Source organism: Microcebus murinus, chromosome 1 (genome assembly GCF_040939455.1).
Source record: "Microcebus murinus isolate Inina chromosome 1, M.murinus_Inina_mat1.0, whole genome shotgun sequence".
NCBI classification, from domain to species: Eukaryota; Metazoa; Chordata; class Mammalia; order Primates; family Cheirogaleidae; genus Microcebus; species Microcebus murinus.
This window is the reverse complement of record NC_134104.1, coordinates 61,967,574-61,989,588: the sequence shown is the minus strand read 5'-3', so window position 1 is coordinate 61,989,588 and position 22,015 is coordinate 61,967,574. Positions and strand designations below refer to the sequence as shown.

Here is a 22,015-nt window from a genome sequence, read left to right as displayed (position 1 = left end):
CTGAAAAACATCAATAAACTGATTATTTTAGAACGAAGGACTCTGGGCACTGACATCGCACTGTTTCCAGCAAGAGGGAAGGGACTAGCGCAGGCTGCGCCACCTCAGCAAATAAAGGATGCAGCACCAATAACAACTGTGGTGTCCGAGCGCTTACCAGGTACCATAAAATACTTTTAATAGTACTTTAATACTTTATCTTCTTGTTTAATTTCCCCAGGAACCTTAGGAGATAAACACTATCACAATCACTCCCATTTTATAGATGAGGAGGGCTCGGTGCAAATAGATTAAACAATTAACCTAAGTCATAGGACAGAAGACTGGGATTGAAATTCAGTTCTTTCTACACCAGAACATAAGTGTTTAATCCTTGTGCACTGTTGCTTTATAAAACAGACAGAAACCCTATCTTATTTAACTTAGGTTTACTAGAAGGCATACAAGAATAAGATTCTCTCAGTAGGATGAAAATGTTCATTTTTACCCTGACACCTGCTTTCCAAATAAATAAATGTAGTTCTTGTTTTTCTTATTACCAAAGAAATACATATTCCACATGGGAAAATATTTAAATACATATTAAAATAAAGGCATATAGAAAAATAGCAAAATCACTGTTAACACTATGGGGGTTTCTTTTCTGTGATTCTTGAACTGCCTCCTACCCCATCTTGTTTGCTGCTCTTGTCTCCCTTCAAGTCCAGCATCCCTTTGTCCTCCACTCCTCCCTTTCCCTACACAGAGCCCAAAGCTGTAGACAGGAAAGGGATGGAGGCCTGGTCAGAGCCAGGAAAAAAAATTTCAGTTCCTTCTATTTCATGCTTCAAGGCCTAATTCTGTCCAAAGCAGAAGCAGTTTGGAGATGCATTTCCACCCGATGGGGGCACAGGTCTTTCTGGGAGGTCTGGTTTGCTGCTGACCTCTCACTCCCTTCTCACATGGCTGTAATCACATGTCATTTCATATTACAGTTACTTTTATGTTTGCCTTACCATTCCCAATGGACCGTTAGCTCCTTGATGTCAGGGATTGTGTTTATTCATCTTTGATTCCTCAAGGCCAAATAATGCCTGGTGTACTATGAGCAGGTGCTCAATAAAGTGTCAGTTGAATTGCAATGGCTCTGTTGTTTCCTTTTGAGTTAGTTCTTTCACATAACACTGCAGGATTACTTGGCCAAAAGTAATCTGATTCTACTGCACTGCATTTATTTGTGTACATTTCTATTTTGCCTACTAGACTGGGCCCTCCTTTAGGGCAGGGACAGACTCATCTCTGTACTCTCCTCAGCACCTACATTAATTGATCTCTTACTAAAAAATCAGTAAATTTAGATGAATAAATTACTATCTAAATTCCTCTCCACTTCACTCTGCCTTCTTAGTAAGTGGACCTACAATGCAGCTTTTTGCTCAGACCAGGAACTTACGAAGTACCTTTGATGCTTTCTTCTTCCTCACTCCTTCTCCAATCTTTCACCAAGTCTTGTTCATTCCACCTTCTATATGGCTCTTGCATCCTTCCACTTCTGTACCTATGGCCTCACACCAGCCCATGCCACCATCTTTTCTCGCCTGGCTTGCTACATACTAACTAGCCTCCTAACTGGCATTTGTGCCTCCTCTCCTGCCCTTCTCCAAGCCTTGCTCCTCATGGAATAGAGCAACCCTTTAAACACAAAATTCTCAACATCTCATATGCTTTCCCACTGCCTTAGGTTAATCCCCAAAGCCCTTCCAAGCTGTCCTGGCTGATGTGGCTCCTGTGTCCCTCGGAGTCTCACTTTCTCCAGCCCAGCTATCCTGGCCTTGTTTCCATTCCTTGAAATGTTTTATGTTCTTTCCCATCCCAGATTCATGGCACATCTTATTCTTTCTGCTTGGAATTCTCTCCCTTTTCTATCCCACACCCTACCCCTTTATTACGGCTAAGTTCTCAACATAAATACCTATTCTTCAGGGAAGCCCTCCCTGGCCCCTGTGGCATGCCCCCACTAGGTTGGGTCCTCCTGCTATTTGCTTCCACAGCACTCCAAGCCTCCATAGCAGCCCAGAAATTACTTGTTCAGTGTCCCTTCCCCTACTAGGGTGTTAGCTCCAAGAAGGCAGGGACAGTGACAGTCTTGTTAACTACAGTGATCTCTGCTCAGCATCATGCCTGGCACAAAGTGGGTGTTTACCGCATGTTTTGAATGAATGAATGAATTGATGCCTTTACTTGTTCACTTGAATTCACCCTGGTTTCTTTCCAGCACTAACTTTATCCACTTCTCAAAGCAATGGCATTCATACTTGGGCCCTCCACATAAGAATCCAATCCCCATATGAATCTCTGCATCCTTTCCCTTCAAAAAATGCAAACACCTCTTATAGGGACCCTCACTCAGCCCTCCTGAGGCCACCATGTCACCCCAGCTGTGCTCTAACTCCCAGCACACAGTCCTTTTGTGATGTTCTACACACCAAGTCCTGGAAGCAAGTTAAAAGGTAAAGAGCTTCCTTTTCCCCTTTGGCACACTCATCTGATCATAGAGCTGCCTCCCAATGCAGGACTCCTCCCTGGGCGTCCCTGGAAAACCTCCTCCTTTATGGGATGTAAGGACATCCCATGAAAACCTTCTTAGAAAATTCCACCTCTAAAAAGTGGACAAGGTCAGTGAGCTCTGGCATTGTATTTTAACTTTTCCAGAAGCCACAGGAGGAAAGAACGGATCCTGGAAATCTTTCAGGTTTTAGAAACAGTCATAGACAATTGCCCACCAAGGATGTCTGGAAGAAGAGGCCTGGACCCTGTGAATGGTCATCATATTTGGGACTGGAATGACAAGCAGGTTTTGTGCTGCTTCTGGGACTGAATGTTGTTACATTCCAAGGACATGTTACTGGTTTATGGTAACCTCAGGTTAGAAATATTTAGAGTTGAGTCTGTCCTGAGGAATCTGAGCTGGATGTTTCCTCCCCATCACTGTAGGACTTCAGAAAAGTCTACTGCAAAACAAATCCCAGACCTGATTAGAAGTTTGTCACTTGAACTCTCTTTGACAGAAACTAAATGTTTAAAAAAAAATTTTTTTTTTAAATCTCCTTTAAATTGTAGCAAGATCCCCTGGGAGGACTACCTGGCTGGAGCAGGCCGTGAATCCACCTTACCATCTCATGGAGAAACACAGCTTCGGCTCTGGCCCTGGGGCTCTCTGGCAGAGCGCTGCACTCCGCCCGGCCAGCCTCTCGTCCTTCCTCCACCACATTCTCCGGATTTGGCCTCTTCTCTAATTCACTTGAATGTTGAGCGCCCAGAGAGATTTCTGAAGTTTTCTCCTCCAGCTGGGTGCCTGGCTCCAGGGAAAGGCCTTTGCCACATTCTGCTGTCCCTGCTGCTTCAGGTACTGGCTTGGCATCCTCAAGAACCGCCTTCTTAGGTACAGAGGCTGCAATGAAGATGTCAGTTATCAGTTAAAGGAGACTTCATTTCAAGAGAGACTGTTCCCAACATAGTCACTGTCCTGTCTCCTGATCCCTGCTAAGGGCCTATGAGTCCAACAAATTTTTGTTGGTTGACAGATTTGATGGCTGTTTCTAAGCTACAAAAGAATCTCTATAGCTCAAAAGGGAAAGGCATTGTCAGGTTCCCAGCATGGGACACGTAATATGCAAAGTGGGTGACCATGGAGGCAGAGACTGTTAATTGTCCCCCAGTATCCATTCTCTTCTTTATTTACAGCTAGAACCTCTCCCACCACCCAAGTTTTAGCTGGGCACATGGCTGTCCGGCTAGTGACAACATTTCTCAGCCTCTCTTGAAGGTAGGTATGCCATGTGAAATAAGTTTGGCTGATGGGATGGAGTGGAAGTGATGTGTGCAACTTCTGGGTTGCATCCTTGGGTGGAAGCTGCTTGGCTTCCTCCTCTTATCCCCCTCTTATGGGTGGGAATGTGGACATGGGGGTGCTGAGCCCACTTTGACCACGCAGATAAGGATAATGCCCTTGGGTACAGCTGAAGGAGCCTGGAACCCAGATGCTCTCCTGGAGCACCACTTCCTTCCTCTGGACCTAGATGTAAGGTAGAAATACACTTCTATTTTATTTGAGTCACTGTATTTTTAGTTTTCATGTTATAGCAACTTAGCTTATACTTAACTAATAGAACCATGGGTGTATGAAATAGGTTTACTCCCGGTTAAAAAAAAAAAAAAACAACACACTAAACAATAGAAAGGGCAAAACAAATTTTTGGTAGGTAGAATCATATTTCAGATGCACTAAAATATAACTAGTTAAGAGATTCTATTGTAAATTCTTCAATAAAAGAATGAGGCAACTCCTAATATCTCTTAGGAAATTATGGATTTTCATTTATCAAGTTTCTTTAAAGCTATGTAGTTATTCTAATCTTCCTCTAATAAGAATATCTGGGCCAGGCATGGTGGCTCACACCTGTAATCCTAGCACTCTGGGAGGCTGAGGCAGGAGGATCGTTTGAACTCAGGAGTTAGAGACCAGCCTGAGCAAGAGCAAGACCCCATCTCTACTAAAAAAATAGAAAGAAATTAGCTGGACAACTTAAAATATATAGAAAAAAATTAGCCGGGCATGGTGGTGCATGCCTGTAGTCCCAGCTACCTGGTAGGCTGAGGCAGGAGGACTGCCTGAGCCCAGGAGTTTGAGGTTGCTGTGAGCTAGGCTGATGCCACAGCACTGTAGCCTGGGCTACAGAGTGAGACTCTGTCTCAAAAAAAAAAAGAATCTCTAAACAAGGATGCAGAGAGTGTTTGTTTTAGCTTTTAAGTCAGCCCATAAGTTTGTCCTTCACTTTCAGAAGTATCAGGTTTGTGGTCCTTTTTCTCCTGTCTGAGGATTAGGTTAGCAGGTTATACCCTTGAATCAGGTAAAAGTCAGATAATCAATTGTAATTGTTGCATTGATTACTCCTTTAAACTTTTCATTTGGAGCAATCAATGATCTCATTATCAGCACTTCAGTTAAAGTGCACTACTTCTTTGACATCTCTTACCCTTTGGTCCATATCGGCGTTTCACCTAGATCAGCCAAAAGTGGGACAGTTGGGCCGGGCGTGGTGGCTCACGCCTGTAATCCTAGCACTCTGGGAGGCTAAGGCAGGTGGATTGCTCGAGGTCAGGAGTTTGAAACCAGCCTGAGCAAGAGCGAGACCCTGTTTTTACTATAAATAGAAAGAAATTAATTGGCCAACTAATATATATATATATATATATATATATATAGAAAAAAATTAGCCAGGCATGGTGGCACATGCCTGTAGTCCCAGCTACTTCGGAGACTGAGGCAGGAGGATTGCTTTAGCCCAGGAGTCTGAGGTTGCTGTGAGCTAGGCTGATGCCACAGCACTCACTCTAGACTGGGCAACAAAGCGAGACTCTGTCTCAAAAAAAAAAAAAAAGAAAAAGTGGGACAGTTGGTTTGACTAGAGCGACTACAAATTTTAATTAGGTAACTTGGAAAATTGTCTTGAATTCTTTTTATTTTACCCACTGCTACTGCTCAAAAGAAAGAAAAATATTTTATTAATGAAGGTGAAGTTCTCTATTTGGAATAATCATGGATGGAGATAGGAAGTTTAAGTTAACCTGCCCCCATCAAAGAGCAGAGTGCAGGGACCTGTTGTCCCCGAGCCTTTCAGCTGCTCACTTCTGCCCTGGGTCTCACGTCTACAGGGCTGCCTCCCACAAGGTCCCTTATTCTGCCCCCACTGCCCACTAGTCATGGCAGGGAGGCAGGATGGAGCCTCCATTAATGTCTTTCCCAGACCAATTTAATATAAACTGGGTATTCTTATTTACAGAGAGAAAGGAGGGGGGGAAGATAATACATTATCTCCTGATCTATCTGTGGGGCCCAGTGACCCCCTGTTTTGAAGAGGACAGCCAATCTCCCAAAAGCCTTTGGAAACAGTGTTTTCCTCAAAGGCTCTACCTCCTCCCCTGCCCTCATCCTGCATCACCCACACCACCCGTGGACCATTCTTCAGACCAGGCATCACTTGATGTCTCTGCCTTTTGCTCACCTGTGCACCCATCCTGAAGAGAAAGGGGAGGAAACAGGATTAACACTCATTGAGCATCTTCAGAGCCAGACCATGGGTAGGTATTTTAAGGACATTGCCCCATCCAGACCTCACCACAGCCTTTGGGATAGGAGCCTCCTCTGTTGATGAGAAACAGGCTCCAAAATCAGCCATTGTCAAACTGCCAAAAAGTGGTAACGCTGGCCTCTGAATCAGCCCAGTTGAGTTCCAAAACCTACACACTTCCCACAGTATTTAGCTGCCTCTCGGCCCAGAATGCCCTATATCATCTTTTGTGCAGGGAGAAATCCTACCCATTTATGAAAGCCCACCTTTTTTTTTTTTTTTTTTTTTTTTTTTTTTTTGAGACAGAGTCTCACTTTGTTGCCCAGGCTAGAGTGAGTGCCGTGGCGTCAGCCTAGCTCACAGCAACCTCAAACTCCTGGGCTAGAGTGATCCTTCTGCCTCAGCCTCCCGGGTAGCTGGGACTACAGGCATGCGCCACCATGCCCGGCTAATTTTTTTATATATATATCAGTTGGCCAATTAATTTCTTTGTATTTATAGTAGAGACGGGGTCTCACTCTTGCTCAGGCTGGTTTTGAACTCCTGACCTTGAGCAATCCGCCCGCCTCGGCCTCCCAAGAGCTAGGATTACAGGCGTGAGCCACAGCGCCCGGCCTGAAAGCCCACCTTTAATGTCACCTCTTCTAAATCTTCCCAGAACCCTCCCAAGAGGATTGACTCTCCTTCATGCCTTTGCGGTCCCCTCTGAACACCTCTGTCATGACACATGATACTTTGGGCACCTAGGCCCTCCCTCATTTCCAAAAGCTGGATGAGGCTTTTATGCTACTTCCACAGGCTGACCGTGTGCTGAACTTCAGTGCAGAGTTTCAGTTTCCCTTCCTAGTGTGCGAGCTCGCTGGGGTAACAGATCCTGTCTTTGTGACTCCACAGCCCACAGCAAACACATGAGGGAGCACGGGGGAGTGCTCACAAGCATGGGTTTTAAGTCTGGATTAAAGTCCTGGTTTTTCCACTTCCTTGCTTTGAGCCATTGGGCAAATTGCTTATTCCTCTGTAAACAAATAGGGATGATTGTAACTACCTATAAGTCATAGGATTGTTGTTAGGAGAAATGAGATCATATGTGTAGAACACTTAGGACAGTGCTTGACAACATAACAGGTGCTAAAAAACAGCTAGCTAATATTCATTGGAAAGAAACATTCCTAACTCTCAAGAAACACTAATTGATTTGACCATCAGCCATATTTTCCTTTGGGATTCTTCCTACTTCCATTTTATGTGGCTGCTGTTTGGTTGTTGTCACAGAACTCCTCCTCACACCGGGCATGCCCAGAGACCCAAGTCTGGCCAATCTCAGACACTCTTAGCGTGGCAACAGTGACTGGTCCATGGCTGGGCATGTGGCCCAGGCAGAATCCTCCCTGCAAGGAAATTGGGGTAAAGGTGCTCTTTCTCATTGCTAAGGTTGCTAGCATGTTCTCCATAGACCTGAAGTAGAAATGAGGATGTGTGGACGGAGAAAGAACGAGTCTGGAAGAGTTGAATCCCCAGTTTTAGTTCTACAGCTCTGCATTCCATTCTTCAAGCTTTCTCTCTCCTGCCTTCTCACCACGTGCATGAAGAAAATAGTGACAGGTAACATTTATTGAGTGCTTACCGTATATTTGAGACACTGTTCTGAGAGCTTTATATGTATTAACTAATTTAATATTCTCAACAAACTCATGAAGAAGGTATGATTAGTAACATCGTTATTCCCATTTTACAGATTAAGAAATTGAGGTACAGAGTTGTTAAAATTAACCTGCTGTCTCTTTGAATTTTTTTTAGAGACAGGGTCTCACTCTGTTGTCCAGCCTGGAGTATAGTAGCACCATCATAGTTCACTGTAACCTTGAACTCCAGAACTTAAGTGATCCTCCTGCCTTGGCTTCCCAAAGTGCTGAGATTACAGGTGTGAGCCACAGTGCCTGGCCCTCATTAAGCTGCTGAAGATCACAAAGCAAAATGGCAGAGCCTGGATTTGTACCCAGGCTCTCTGGCTCTAGAGCCCATAATCTTAACCACTTCACTACAATGTATTGCAAACTCTATTTAAGTAAATTTAAGTCTGGTTTTTATTTCTTGTAATGGAAAGAGACCTCCTCTCTCCTGCTTTACCTGCAGAAGTCTCAGCTCCCAGTGGCTTCTCCTCTTCTGGCCAACCTCCACTCTCTGACCCCTGGAAAGAAAACTCTTCCAGGCTGGAAAGAGACTGCAGCTCCTTCGGGGGTGTTCTGCATGGGGTGCTGTTGGTGCTGATGACAGCTGAGACACGGAGTGGGACAGACACAGCAAAGGGCTCGGAGATGTTCAGTGCCTTGCGCTGATGACGCGGGGAGGGCTCCATCTGGAAGAGGCTACTGGTAAAGACGGATTTGCTGGCACTGTCGTTCGAGGTGTAGAACATGCCCAGCATCTTTGGGGCTGTTTGCTCACTCTCAGGATCCTCAATGGGCCGGAACACCTTCAGCTGCTCGGGTGGGGGCCGGGCCTGAGCGCCCTGGAGTTGGCTCCGGTCACTGCTCACATCAAAGCCACCCTCAGCCCCGGCAGGCATCCCCTCCTGGCCCCATTCTCCCTCCTGCTTGCTGAGGTCACATGAGCTGCCACTGCTGGTCGGGTGCATTTTTGTTGCTGGAATGAAAAATCCACCAGTGGTGACTGTTCGATTGAAATTTCCCTTGGTTTCTTTTCCTGGTGAAAAAGAACAAGCACATGTTAGCAGGCTGGACAAATGCACGACTGCTCGTCCTTCAGGAAGGACAGGCACACAATATTTGAATATTGGAGAGGCACAGCATTCTAACAGCGGCACAGCCAACCAAATACAGACAGGTACCTAACATCTGGTTGACAAGAGAAAGCGTTTTTTCATATGCGCAGAATTTTGACATGATGCTCTGATAGGACTGTTTGCTGTTATGACGTATATGTCGGTTTTAAACTCTACCAGTAAGAGCAGTTTCCAAAAGAAAGTCACTGCCAATGTTGTTAAACAGAGCTAGCTATCATCTACCAGGCATTAAGTGTAGATCATGAAAAAAATAAAGATATAGATAAGAGATGGCAGAATGATGATTTCTCAAAATGAAGAAGACAAAAAGGGGAAAATAACAGAATCTTGTTTTATTTTAGAACTTTAAAAGTTATTGTTTTAAGTCTTCTCTGGCAGATGGACCCAGATAGGGGTTTGATTTCCCAGCAAGGAAACAAATGCTGTTCTCAGCTAGACCTCTCCCCTCTTTGCCCAGACTTCTTCCTGTTGATTCAGAGGATGTGAAACTAGGAATGTAAATTAACTAAATGTTCAGAAGCATAGCAGTGAGGAGTGAGGTCTTAACTGACTTAGAAATGAAGGCAAAAAGAAAAAAGTCTTCATGGGAAGTAAATAAGCTTGGAAATGACTTGTGAGTTGCAAAGGATCCAGAAAATAATGTCTAATTTAGTATTAAGCATTATGCTGAACGTCTTATGGAACATTATGTTTACAATTCTTACAACCACCCTGTAAGGGAGTGTAATTATCTTCTTTAACACATGAGGACACTGAAACTCAGGGGTTAGATGATCTACCCAATACTACTTAAGTAGTCATATGCATAATGACCTATTATTATGAAATATTAAGTCCTACAAAACTGGGCAAGAACTGACCAAAGAGGTTTCAAAACCAAATCAAATGGGGCTGGACTCGGTGGCTCACATCCGTAATCCTAGCACTCTGAGAGGCCGATGCGGGAAGATCGCTTGAGGCCAGGAGTTGGAGACCAGCCTGAGCAAGAGGGAGACCTACCATCTCTACAAAAAATATAAAAATTAGCCAGGTGTGGTGGTGCGTGCCTGTAGTCCCAGCTACTAGGGAGGCTGAGGCAGGAGTGTCACTTGAACTCAGTAGTTTGAGCTTGCAGTGAGCTGTGATGATGCCACTGCACTCCAGCTCTGAATAACAATGAGACACTCTATCTCAAAAAACAAACAAAAAAGCAAATGGATGAATATAAAAGTGAGAAAATTCTAAAACTATCAAGACAGCTTAAAAAGATCGCACTGAGTATTATATAAGTTTGGAATTACTTTAAACATTGTTCTTAGGAATCCATATAAGGCAAAAAACAAAAAACAAAAAAACCCCCAAAATCCCATAAAAAGTTGTTCTAAAGATTTCCTTCCTGTATTGCTCCAGGCTGCCTCATTTTTCAAAGATAAAAATGTCTTGGATTAAAGAGGTTGGAAAGTCATGGGATAAATATAGAGGAGATTTAACAGTCTGTTGCCAGACAAGTCCTTTGCCTTATAACTGGTAATGGTACTTGTTGGTTACTTAAAAAGAGAGATTGTACAGGCAAGTCAGCCTTTAAGGCTAGAGCTGTGAGAACAAACGTGTTGTTATGGTGATGGGCGTCACCTTGTGTGCAAGTGCACACACATCTACTCCAACAAAGTACATGGTAGTGTGCACATGCCTGACACACAGCTGGTGCCTAATTGATGTTTACTGATAAATAACAAATGAGTGAATGAATGAACAAACTTAACTCAAAATCATGACCTGAAAAGCACTTTGAAGCCAATACCTATGGAAATATCCAAATTCAAGACATATAAGCATCTGCATAAACCAATGCTTGGCATTTTTTTCTGCCCAAAGGGGAAGCCTTGTCTGCCTTTGTTTTCAGGTGTTGATGTTTTACCTGCTACAAGTTTGAATGAAAAGTAACTGTGGACTCCAGCTGTGGCTAGAGGAAGGCTGGAGAAAGAGAAAGGCTCTTTGGGGCTACCCCTGTGGTAGTAGGGGAGGCTATGGCAAGGGCTTGAGTTTGGGAAGGGTCGGGGAGGCATTTGGGACTAGGTGACTCTGTGTGACCACCAGGCACAGCATCTTATAAAGGTAATGAGCTCCAGTCTCCCAGGTGTGATCCCCAGCTCAGAAACTAATTGTAAAATCTCACCTTCCACAGGCACTGAACACAGCGAGTCCATGCTTTTAGCTGGTCGGATAGTAGCTTTTTCCACTAAAGACAAGAGAAAAAATATCTCTGAGGAATGCATACTAAGAGGAAGCATTCAGAAAAATAAGTTAGGCTGTAAGTACAGAAGATAAATGTCTTTAGGAAAGTTTTGCAAATATTTATAATTTATCCCCTTGGAAAACATTCCTCTACTCCCCCCTAGATGTTCCTGCTTTCTTACTGAACAAAGTTTTATTAATGTTTGACAGATAAAGGTAAATTGTAATTTTGCCAAATAGCTATTAGTAAATGAGGAGTCTGAAACCAATTTTTTTGAACTTTATTTTTTTTTTTTTTTTTTTTTTTTTGAGGCAGAGTCTCGCTTTGTTGCCCAGGCTAGAGTGAGTGCCGTGGCGTCAGCCTAGCTCACAGCAACCTCAAACTCCTGGGCTCCAGTGATCCTTCTGCCTCAGCCTCCTGGGTAGCTGGGACTACAGGCATGCGCCACCATGCCCGGCTAATTTTTTTTTTATATATATATCAGTTGGCCAATTAATTTCTTTCTATTTATAGTAGAGACGGGGTCTCGCTCTTGCTCAGGCTGGTTTTGAACTCCTGACCTTGAGCAATCCGCCCGCCTCGGCCTCCCAAGAGCTAGGATTACAGGCGTGAGCCACAGCGCCCGGCCTTGAACTTTATTTTATTATTTTTTATTTCAGAATATTACAGGGTACACAGGTTTTGGTCACATAATTTGCTTTTGTACAGTTTGAGCCAAAGTTATAAGTGTGCTCTTCACTCAGATAGTGGGCATTATACTCATCAGGAGTGAATTTACACATCCCCTCCTCCCCTCTCTCACCTACTTGATTTCCCTTGAGCTTTACTTCCATATGTGCACATAAGTGTTGACTCAGTAGTTCCCATTTAGTATTGAGTACACGTGGTATTTGTTTTTGCATTCTTGAAATACTTCACTTAGAAGAATGGTCTCTAGGTCCAGGTTGTTACAAAAGATACTAGATCATCATTTTTTTTTTCTTTTTATGGCTCAATAGTACCACATGGTATACATATACTATATGTATTTATTTATTTTATTTTAGCATATTATGGGGGTACAAATGTTAAGGTTATGTATATTGCCCATCCTCCCCCTCCCCCCTCCCACTCACCCGACACCCAATAAATGTTACTCCTATATGTCCACTTAGGTGTTGATCTGTTAATACCAATTTGCTGGTGAGTACATGTGGTGCTTGTTTTTCCATTCTTGAGATACATCACTTAGTAGAATGGGTTCCAGCTCTATCCAGGAAAATACAAGAGGTGCTATATCACCATTGTTTCTTAAAGCTGAATAGTACTCCATGGTATACATATACCACATTTTATTAATCCACTCATGTATTGATGGGCACCTGGGTTATTTCCACACTTTTGGGATTGTGAACTGTGCTGCTATAAACATTCGAGTGCAGGTGTCCCATTTGTAGAGTGTCATTTGATCTTTTGGGCAGATGCCCAGTAGTAGAAGTGCTGGATCACATGGTCTACTTGTATCGCTTTAAGGTATCTCCATATGTATTCATGGCCCCTTGGATGTTTCCACATCTTTGCAGTTGTGATTTTTATTTTTTTGAGAAAGTGCCGTGGCATCAGCTTAGCTCACAGCAACCTCAAACTCCTGGGCTCAAACGATCCTTCTGCCTCAGCCTCCCGAGTAGCTAGGACTACAGGCATGCACCACCATGCCCAGCTAATTTTTTCTATATATTTTTAATTGTCCAGCTAATTTCTTTCTATTTTTAGTAGAGACGGGGTCTTGCTCTTGCTCAGGCTGGTTTTGAACTCCTGGCCTTGAGCAATCCACCCACCTCAGCCTCCCAGAGTGCTAGGATTACAGGCGTGAGCCACTGCGCCCGGCCTGCAGTTGTGAATTGTGCTGCTATAAACATTGGAGTGCAAATGGCTTTTTTTCATCAAATTTCTTCTTTTTCCTTTTGGTAGATACCTAGTAGTGGGATTACTAGATCAAATGGTAGTTCTACTTTTAGTTCTTTGAGGTATCTCTATACTACTTTCCATAAATGTTATACTAATTTGCAGTCCCACTAACAGTATATTTGTGGTCTTTTCTGGTTCCATACAAAGCATAGAACTATTTATTCTAGATCTGTGAAAATGATGTTGGTAATTTAATGGGGATTGCATTGAATCTGTGAATCACTTTGGGCAGTATAGACATTTTAACAATGTTGATTCTGCCAATCCATGAGCATGATATGATTTTTCATCTGTTTACATCCTCTGCAATTTCCTCAGTATTTCATAATTCTCCCTAAAGAGGTCTTTCACCTCCCTAGTTAAATATATTCCTAGGTATTTTATTTTCTTTGTTGCTATTGTGAAAGTTATTGTGTCTTTGATTTGATTCTCAGCTTGACTATTGTTGGCATACATGAAAGCTACTGATTTGTGTACATTAATTTTGTAACCTGAGACTTTGCTGAATTTATTTATCAATTCCAGAAATCTCTTGGTTGCATCTTTGGGGTTTTCTAGATATAAGATCATATTGTCAGCAAAGAGCAATAATTTGACCTCTTCCTTCTCCATTTGGATATCCTTGATATCCTTCTCTTGTCTGATTGTTCTGGCTAGGACTTGCAGCACTATGTTGAACAGAAACGGTAATAGTGGGCAACCTTGTCTGGTTCCAGTTTTAAGAGGAAATGCTTTCAATTTTTCCCTGTTCAGTATGATGTTGGCTGTGGGTTTGTTGTAAATAGCTTTTCTAATTTTGACATATGTCCCATCTATGCCTATTTTGTTAAGCATTCTTATCATAAAAGGGTGCTGAATTTTACTAAATGCTTTTTCTGTGTCTATTAAGAGGATCATATGGTCTTTGTTTTTGCTTCTATTTATGTGGTGAATTACATTTGCAGATTTGTTTATGTTGAAACATCCTTGCATCTCTGGGATGAAGCCCACTTGGTCATGGTGAATTATTTTTTTGATGTGCGCTGAATTTGGTTTGCTTAGATTTTATTGAGAATTTTTGCACCTATATTCATGAGATATTGGCCAGTAGTTTTCTTTTTTTTTTTTTTTGTTATGTCCTTTCCTGGCTTTGGTATCAAGGTAATATTGGCTTTGTAGAACGAGTTGGGAGGATTCCTTCCTTCTCAATGTCATGGAATAATTTCTGTAGTATGGGTCCCAGTTCTTCATTGTAGTCTTGGTAAAATGTGCATGTGAAAACAGCTGATCTGGGACTTTTATATTGGGAAATTTCTTATTGCTGCTTCAATTTTGGTGCTTGATATTGGTCTGTTCAGGAGTTCTATTTCTTTCTGATTGAGCCTAGGGAGGTTGTGTGTTTCCAAGAATTTTCTTCCACATTTTCAAGTTTATGAGCATAGAGATTTTTATAGTATTCAGAGATGATATTTTGTATTTCTGTGATATCAGTTGTCATTTCTCCTTTTTCATTTCTGATTGAGCTTATTAGAGTCTTTTCTGTTTCTGGTTCATCTAGCAAGAGGTCTATCAATTTTGTTTATTTCTACAAGAAACCAAGTTTTTTCTTAATTAATCTTCTGTATAATTCTTTTGCTCTCAATTTCATTTCATTCTGCTCTGATCTTTGTTATTTCTTTTATTTTGCTGCGTTTTGGATTGATTTGCTCTTCCTTTTCCAGTTCCTTGAACTGATTCATTAGGTTGTTATTTTGTGATCTTTCTGTCTCTTAGATGTGGCCATTTAAGGCTATGGATTTTACTTTCAGAACTGCTTTTGCTTCATCTCACAGATTTTGAAAACTTGTTCCCACATTATCATTTTGCTTAAAGAATCCTTTGATTTCCATCTTTATCTCCTCCTTGAACCAACTAACATTCAGCAATAGGTGTTTTATTTTTCATGAATTTAAGTAGAGATGAGTGTTTTTGTTGGAATTGATTTCTAATTTTATTCCACTATGGTCTGAGAACATACATGGTATAATTTCTACTTTTTAAAATTTGTTGAGACATGTTTTATGGCCTATGATGTGATCAATCTTAGAGAATGTTCCATGAGCTGTTTAGCAGAATATATATTCAGTAGTTTTTGAATAGCCTTCTGTAAGTTTGAACTCTAGAACAAAGATTCATTTGTTGTAGCGTTTTGTTTAAGTCTATTGTTTCTTGGCTTATTCTCTGTTTGGAGGATCTATCCAGTTCTGTCAGTAGGGTGTTGAAGGCCCCAGCTATTATGATGCTTCTGTTTATCATTTTGTTTAGCTTGAGTAGGATTTGCTTTATGAATCTGGGTGCTCCTGTATTAGTATTAAGTTCATAAATATTTAGGATTGTTAAGTATTCTTGTTTAATTATTCCCTTCACCATTATACAGTGACCATCTTTGTCTTTTTTACTTTAGTTAATTTGAAGTCTATGTTATCTGATATGATAACACCAGCTTTCTTTTGGTTTCCATTTGCATGGAATATTGTTTTCCATCCTTTTTCCTTGAGTCTAAATGAATCCTTGTGGGTTAGATGTGTTTCCTGGAAACAACAGATACTTGGGTTGTATTTTTTTATCCATTCAGCCAGCCTATGTCTCCTGAGTAGGGAGTTCAAGCCATTCACATTTATAGATAAAACTGATACATGGGGTGGATTTCTGTTCTTCCTATATAGAAAACCCTTATTGCTTTGTTTTATCTCTTGAGCCATTGTGGTATCTGGACTCTGAGCTTTAGCTTTTGGATGATTTTACACTGGTGGATGTCTATTGCACTGATCAGTATATAATGCATTTCTGAGTACTACCTGCAAGGTAGTACTCTGGTCTTCACAAATTCCCCAAATTGGTAGTACTCTGGTCTTCACAAATTCCCTCAATGATTGCTTGTTCAAAAAAGTCTTTATTTCTTTCTCATATGTGAAATTTAGTTTTACCTGATACAAAATTCTGGCCATTATTCTGTTTTAGAAGACTGAGGATGGGTCCTCAATCCCTTCTGGCTTGTAAAGTCTCAGTTGACAAGTCTGCAGTTAGTTTGATAGGTTTTTATTTGTAAGTTACCAGCTGTTTTCACCTTACTACTTATAGGAGTGCCTCTTTTATGTTTATTTTGGCCAGCTGAATGACTGTGTTATGGTGACTGCCTCTTTATGATGAATCTCCCAGAATTCAAGTGTGCTTCTTTCACTTGGATATCCAGATTTTTAGAAAGGGCAGGAAAATTTTGCTTAGTTATTTCCTTAAATAAATTATCCAACCCTTGTGTATTTTCTTCTTCACCTTCAGGGATGTCTATGATTCTTACGTTTGGCCTCTTTACATAATCCCACATTTCTTGTAGGCATCGTTCCTTCCTCTTATTTCTCTGTTTTCTCTTTGACTGATTTGTTTAGCTCATAGGTGTTATCTTCAAGCTCTGAGATTCTTTCTTCTGCCTGATCTAGCCCATTCTTAAGGATTTCCACTATGTTTTGTAATTCCTTGAATAGATTTTTCATTTCCAGAATTTCTGCTTGGTTTTCTTTAATAATTCAATTTCCTTAGAGAATTTTTCATTCATTTCCTGCATTGTTTTTGTGGCTTCTTTGTGTTGGGTTTCTGTTTCTCTTGTACTTCACTGGGCTTTCTTACATCCTAATTTTCACATTTCCAGAGGTTTTTTTTTTTTTTTCTGAATCCTTCTCTTTGGCCTTTTAATCAAGAGCTGTGGATGCCAGGGCTGGCTTATGACCCTGTCTCTGAGTCCCCAAAGATTGATACCTGACCATGCTAGGGAGAGAAGTGCTTGTCCTGAGTTGCCTTTGGGGTGTTTTGGCAGGTTTGATGAACCTCTTGGGTTCCCTCTGACCTGTTGTCTTCACCTCTTACCAATGGAATGTAGTGAGTTTGGTCCTCCAGCTTAATCTCTAAGCTGGTGGTTTACTTGTGAATACGAATCTGCCACTCCCTAGTTCCTTGAGTTGGAAGGCACTATTATCAGCTATGGGGTTGTTCCCACTGTTATTGATTATAGTTTGTATAGAGGAGCTAGGTGCTGAAGTAATCTTTTGTGCCCATGGTAGGCTCTGGTCCTCCAGGAGGGGCACCTGAATGCCCCAAGCTTTATGAGGGACCCTGTAGCTCCCAGAGGGTTGCTTGGTCCCTACTACCCCTGAAATGGGAGGAGGAGCAAGACAGATTGTGGTTGGAATGCCGGAGCCTGAGGAGCTTTGTTAAGCTTCAGCTGGGCTCAGAGTTCGCTTATCCAGCCATTAGGGGGAGCCACTGATATAGAGTTCAGAGTGAACCCAATTTGATTGCACAAAAAGTATTCAAGAATGAATCCATGGGGCTTCAGAAAACCCCTCCTATTTGGCAGGCTAGGTTGCAGGAATCTCAGCTGTGACCACCTCTCTTAGCTTCCAGGAATTTGGTAGAACAGGTGAAAGTCCCAGAGGAACCAGAGTCACCTTTCTCCCCAGGTGCAGCCTTGCTCTTCGAGGTTTGCAGGCTGGTTGCTCCCCAGCGATCTCACCCACCAGCCTCACCCTAGAACAGATCCCAGTGAAATCTTTTTTGAATACCCACTGTGTGCCTGGTGTACTTCATGCATCTTCATAAGCTGCCTTAGCAGGTTTTTCAGAAGAGTGTGGTTTAAATGAGTAGAAATTTATTCCAGGTACAGTATTAGATAGACACATTAAAAAACACCATCTCTTTTTGGTGAGCTGAATTGATTGGAAGGTAGTTCCTTCTAGGTCAAGCTTGCTGGGAGGGGAAAGAGGACAGTTTGGAAGCTGAGCAGGAGCCCCACGACTAATAGTCCTTAAGAAAACTGTGAATTCAGACAGATCTGGGTTTGAATCCCAACTCTGGCACTTCTGGGCTGTGTGAGCTCAGATAAGCAGTTTAACTTTTCTAAATTTCCGGTTTCTTCTGTGTAAAATGAAGAAAAGTGGCACTGTTGTGAGGATTAAATGGGTAATGACTATGAAGTAGTTATGCTGTACTAACCTGGAATGGAGTAAGTGTGCAATAAAAAGTAACAATTGCATATGGTTGTTTTTGCTATTCAGGATTGATCAGAGCTTGGCAACAAAGGGGAAGACAGGAGCTGGTTCTACAAGAAGCAGTTAGAGTTGGCCCTAGCCCACACTGGGCCATAACTCAACACTTGTGTTTGTCCCTCTTTCAGAGTCTCCCCTTTCCTCTCTTTGCGCCAAATGCTGCTCCTCTGGGAGGCTCCGAATTAGCCCCAGGGGCTTCCAGCTGGGGCTTCCCTCTGCCTGGGACCTGCAGTGGGAGGACACAACCCTTTGCATTCACACCCTTGGCTGTGGCAGAGATTTCACCACCTTACTTCCAGTTATGCCAGAACTCTCATCCTCTGAAGGTCTGCTATTTCCATAAATTTATAAACTGATTTACTACCCTAAAACTGCCTGGCCAGCATCCTTTCCTTTGTGTATTCTGAGACATGCTTTGCCTTTGTTTTCCAGGAGCTGCATTTCTGGACTTTCTCCGGTTTCCATGTGCTGACCATAAGGGGCCATGCTCAGGTGACCCTGAGTGTCACAGAGGGTGGGCAGCAGTTTTGGATGCAGGGCCATCAATTTTTGCCTTTGGCACTGGATATTCTTTTTCATGACGTGGTTCCTCGTGGCCTTGGTGTGCACAGCAGCACATCGGAGCTGTGGCTTTCAGGAACAGTCCCCAAGGATTTCCTGGTCTCTTTTCTGGACTGTAATCAAGAGCTCAGGACCCCTTGGCCCATGACTATGTTTAGATTATATTTTTCTGGCTGGGACCTTGGCCTGGCCACATGGCAGTGCATTCCCCAGTTTTCTGGCAGCCTTTATTGTCCTTGAGTTCCCAGTCTTAGCTACTTTACTCAAAGGTAAGCCTATAACTTCTATAACCCTATGGCTTTGGGATTTCTCTGCTCAAAGGAGTTCATTTTGGAGGGTGCCCTGAACTCTTCTTCCTTTTTAATAACATTAAAAAAATTTAAATTGAATCAATCTGAATACCAGTATCTGAGAGGCTCCAAAGTTTATGCCTTTTCATTCAGTCAATATTCCATTTTTCCTTATCCTTTATTTTTTTTATCTCTGCTCAATTTTCTAAACATAGTTAAACACCCCTTCACCAGCCCCTCCCCACCCCAAAATACCCCAATACTCTTTATGGTGAATCAATTTTTTAAATGCCCTTAGTTGTGGCATTTTTAACATATTATTGACATTTGTTAATCCACTGATACCCCTTTTGCACATGTGCATTCAACACATATGAACTCATGTGCCACTCACAGAGATTACACTGGTGGATTATGGTACTAGGTTCTGTGGCTTACCTGGAATCACAGATTCCACCAGAGTTATGACCCGTAAGAGCCCACCAGTAACGCCTGCTGGGCTTTAGTCTCCAGGGTTTCCAGCAGTGCTCTTCTGGTAAGAAGTAGCCACTTAGGCAATAGTGAAGGCCACAGGGAGCCATGTGGCTGACTGAAGGTTCTTTAATTCCACCCAACATCCCCGAAGTTCAGTCAGTCTGGTGGTCTGTCTCTGGTTACTTTGTCCATAAGGTCAGACCAGTGGCTGTGTAATAAAATCACCTGAGGAGCTTTTAAGACATTGCCAGTGCTCAGACCTCCTGAGGCAACACTGCGGTGGTGTGATCCATGCCTCAGGTGGTTCTCAGGTGCAGTCATGCTGAGAAGCCCTGGCCAGGGACATCTTGTGCATTCTGTGAGTTTGCCACCATTTGATCCAGCACCTTGGATTTGTTCCTTTTGAAAACCACATGGGGGTGGAAATCTTCCTAAATCAAGATCAAAGCAAACCATTTATTTCCTTTTTGTTCATTTGTTTTGTTCTGTTGGTTTCTTTGACTTTTCATTACTTGGTGAACCTCTTTGATTGCCATATCTCTGATTCTATAACTGAAACTCTCTCTTTGATGTGCTAAAGCAAATCTCTTATCATAGATTAGGAGTTTCTTGTCAGGTACTCTTGCCCTCAGATTCTCCTTTGAGAGCTGTAATGTCTGATTTGTATCTGCTTTGCCATTTCTGTGTCAACTTGTCCTCTTCACTTGGGCTGTCTTTTCATTTGTGAAAGACATGTTTCCCCATATGATGACTACTATAGATGTCTGCCCAGAATCCACTTCCCTCTGCCCTTCTCACAGAGCTCTTTACTTCTGGGGGTGATTCCGTTTCCTAATGCCAATGGTTGGCCCACGAACCCAGGTGGAAGCCAGTCAGCACAGCGCACTCCCTTGGCCACAGGGGTTGATCCATGTGACCCAGCGAAGTCCAGTGAGATGGGGAAAATTTGATGGGCCTCCTGGGAAAAAAGGGTTCCTGTGCTTAGGATCAAGCTACCAGAAATGATGTTCTTTTTCCCTCTGGACATAGTCAAAGGTAAAACCTGGAAGTACCATGGTAGTTCTTAGCCACAGCAAAGGAAGCCAGTCTGGGGATGAATCTGACCCAAAGAGGAGGGCACAGCTGAGGGAAACACAGAGAAATGGAAACAGAGCCACTGTATAAGGCCATCCCAAAGCCTTCCCTATATCGGGCTATTCAACTACAGAAGCCAGTAATTTCCCTCAGTGCATAAATCAGTTGAATTGGATTTACCACTGTTTACAGCCTAATTTATTGCAACTGTACTATACTCTGAGACACCCTGCATTACTCCAGGGGGCAAACATGAAGATTTCTCACATATGTGCTTTCTGATCCTTGGCATATAATTATCACTGGGTTTGAGAAAAGTTCTTAAAAATGTTATCTCTCATTTTTCCTGTAGAAATTAATTTCTCTCATCTTTATTATTAAAACTTTTGAACATTTAGAAAAGCTGAAGACCTTTAAGCCAACCACCTGGTTTGAACAATTATTGTCATTTTGCCACATATTTGCATTATGTATTTCTGTATCTATATTTATCTATCTACCTATATTTTGCTGAATCATTTGAAAGTGAGTGTCAATATTTTGACACTTCATTCTTAAATACTCGAGCTTAGCATATGTCTCCTAAGAAACATTAACACATTATGAAATTTATAATTCCTTAATATCATCTACTATCCATCCAATCAATATCCACATTTTCCCTATTTGTTCCCCAAATTTTCTTTTGTAGCTCTTTTTTTATCCAAACTAGGATCCAGTCAAGTTTTGCTCATTGCATTTGTACCTTTATCTTTTACAACTTGTTTTCATAACTATTGCCCCATTTTTATTATATTTTTAGTCTAAAACACAAAAGGTCATTGTGGAAAATTTCCTTGGTCTTCTCTTTCCTGACAAATATTCAGTTGGACTGATTACATTCTCCATTACGTAGTGGTTCCCTCAATTCCTTCCTGCACCAATTTCTATTCACTACTCAGAAATAAGTCCCACGGGTACCATCCTTCTTTAAAAGTCATGATGCTGGGGGAGAAGGGACAGATCTCCTTACAGGATTCCAATTAATAGAAAATCATCATTTGGCAAACACCACAGTAATAACTGTTGCAGACAAGAACCACTGACAGATCCTAAAGTTAATGAGAGATAGCACTTTTACTAAGTGATCAAAGTTCTCTTTACAAGGGATAATGATATTGACATGATGTACCTACTGATATGACACACTGAGCCAGGCATAGCATCACTTCTGTAAGATTTCTGCAAAAATCCATAACCTCAATCAGACAAACCCACACTGAGAAATAGTCTACAAAATATATGGCCAGTACTCTTCCAAAGTATCAAGGTCAGAATGACTAAGGAATTGTTCTAGTTTGGAGGTGATTAAGGAGACATGACAGCCAAATGCAATGTGGGCTCCTGTATTAGATCCTAGACCAGAGAAAGGACATTAGTGGGACAATTAGTCAAATATGAATAAAATCTGTAAATTAGTTAGTGGTATTGTATCAATGTAATTT

The 22,015-nt window shown here is 42.0% G+C and overlaps 1 protein-coding gene across 1 annotated transcript in view; it reads right to left on the bottom strand.

Moving 5' to 3' along the window:
* Positions 1-22,015, bottom strand: part of ARHGAP31 (Rho GTPase activating protein 31) — a 129,195-nt gene that overhangs the window by 16,060 nt on the left and 91,120 nt on the right. The window contains exons 9-11 of the mRNA XM_012780586.3: positions 11,069-11,131; positions 8,238-8,813; positions 3,153-3,430 (exon numbers count right to left, since the gene is read on the bottom strand). Coding sequence (XP_012636040.2) covers positions 3,153-3,430; positions 8,238-8,813; positions 11,069-11,131 — 917 coding nt within the window. The remainder of the gene's footprint in view (positions 1-3,152; positions 3,431-8,237; positions 8,814-11,068; positions 11,132-22,015) is intronic.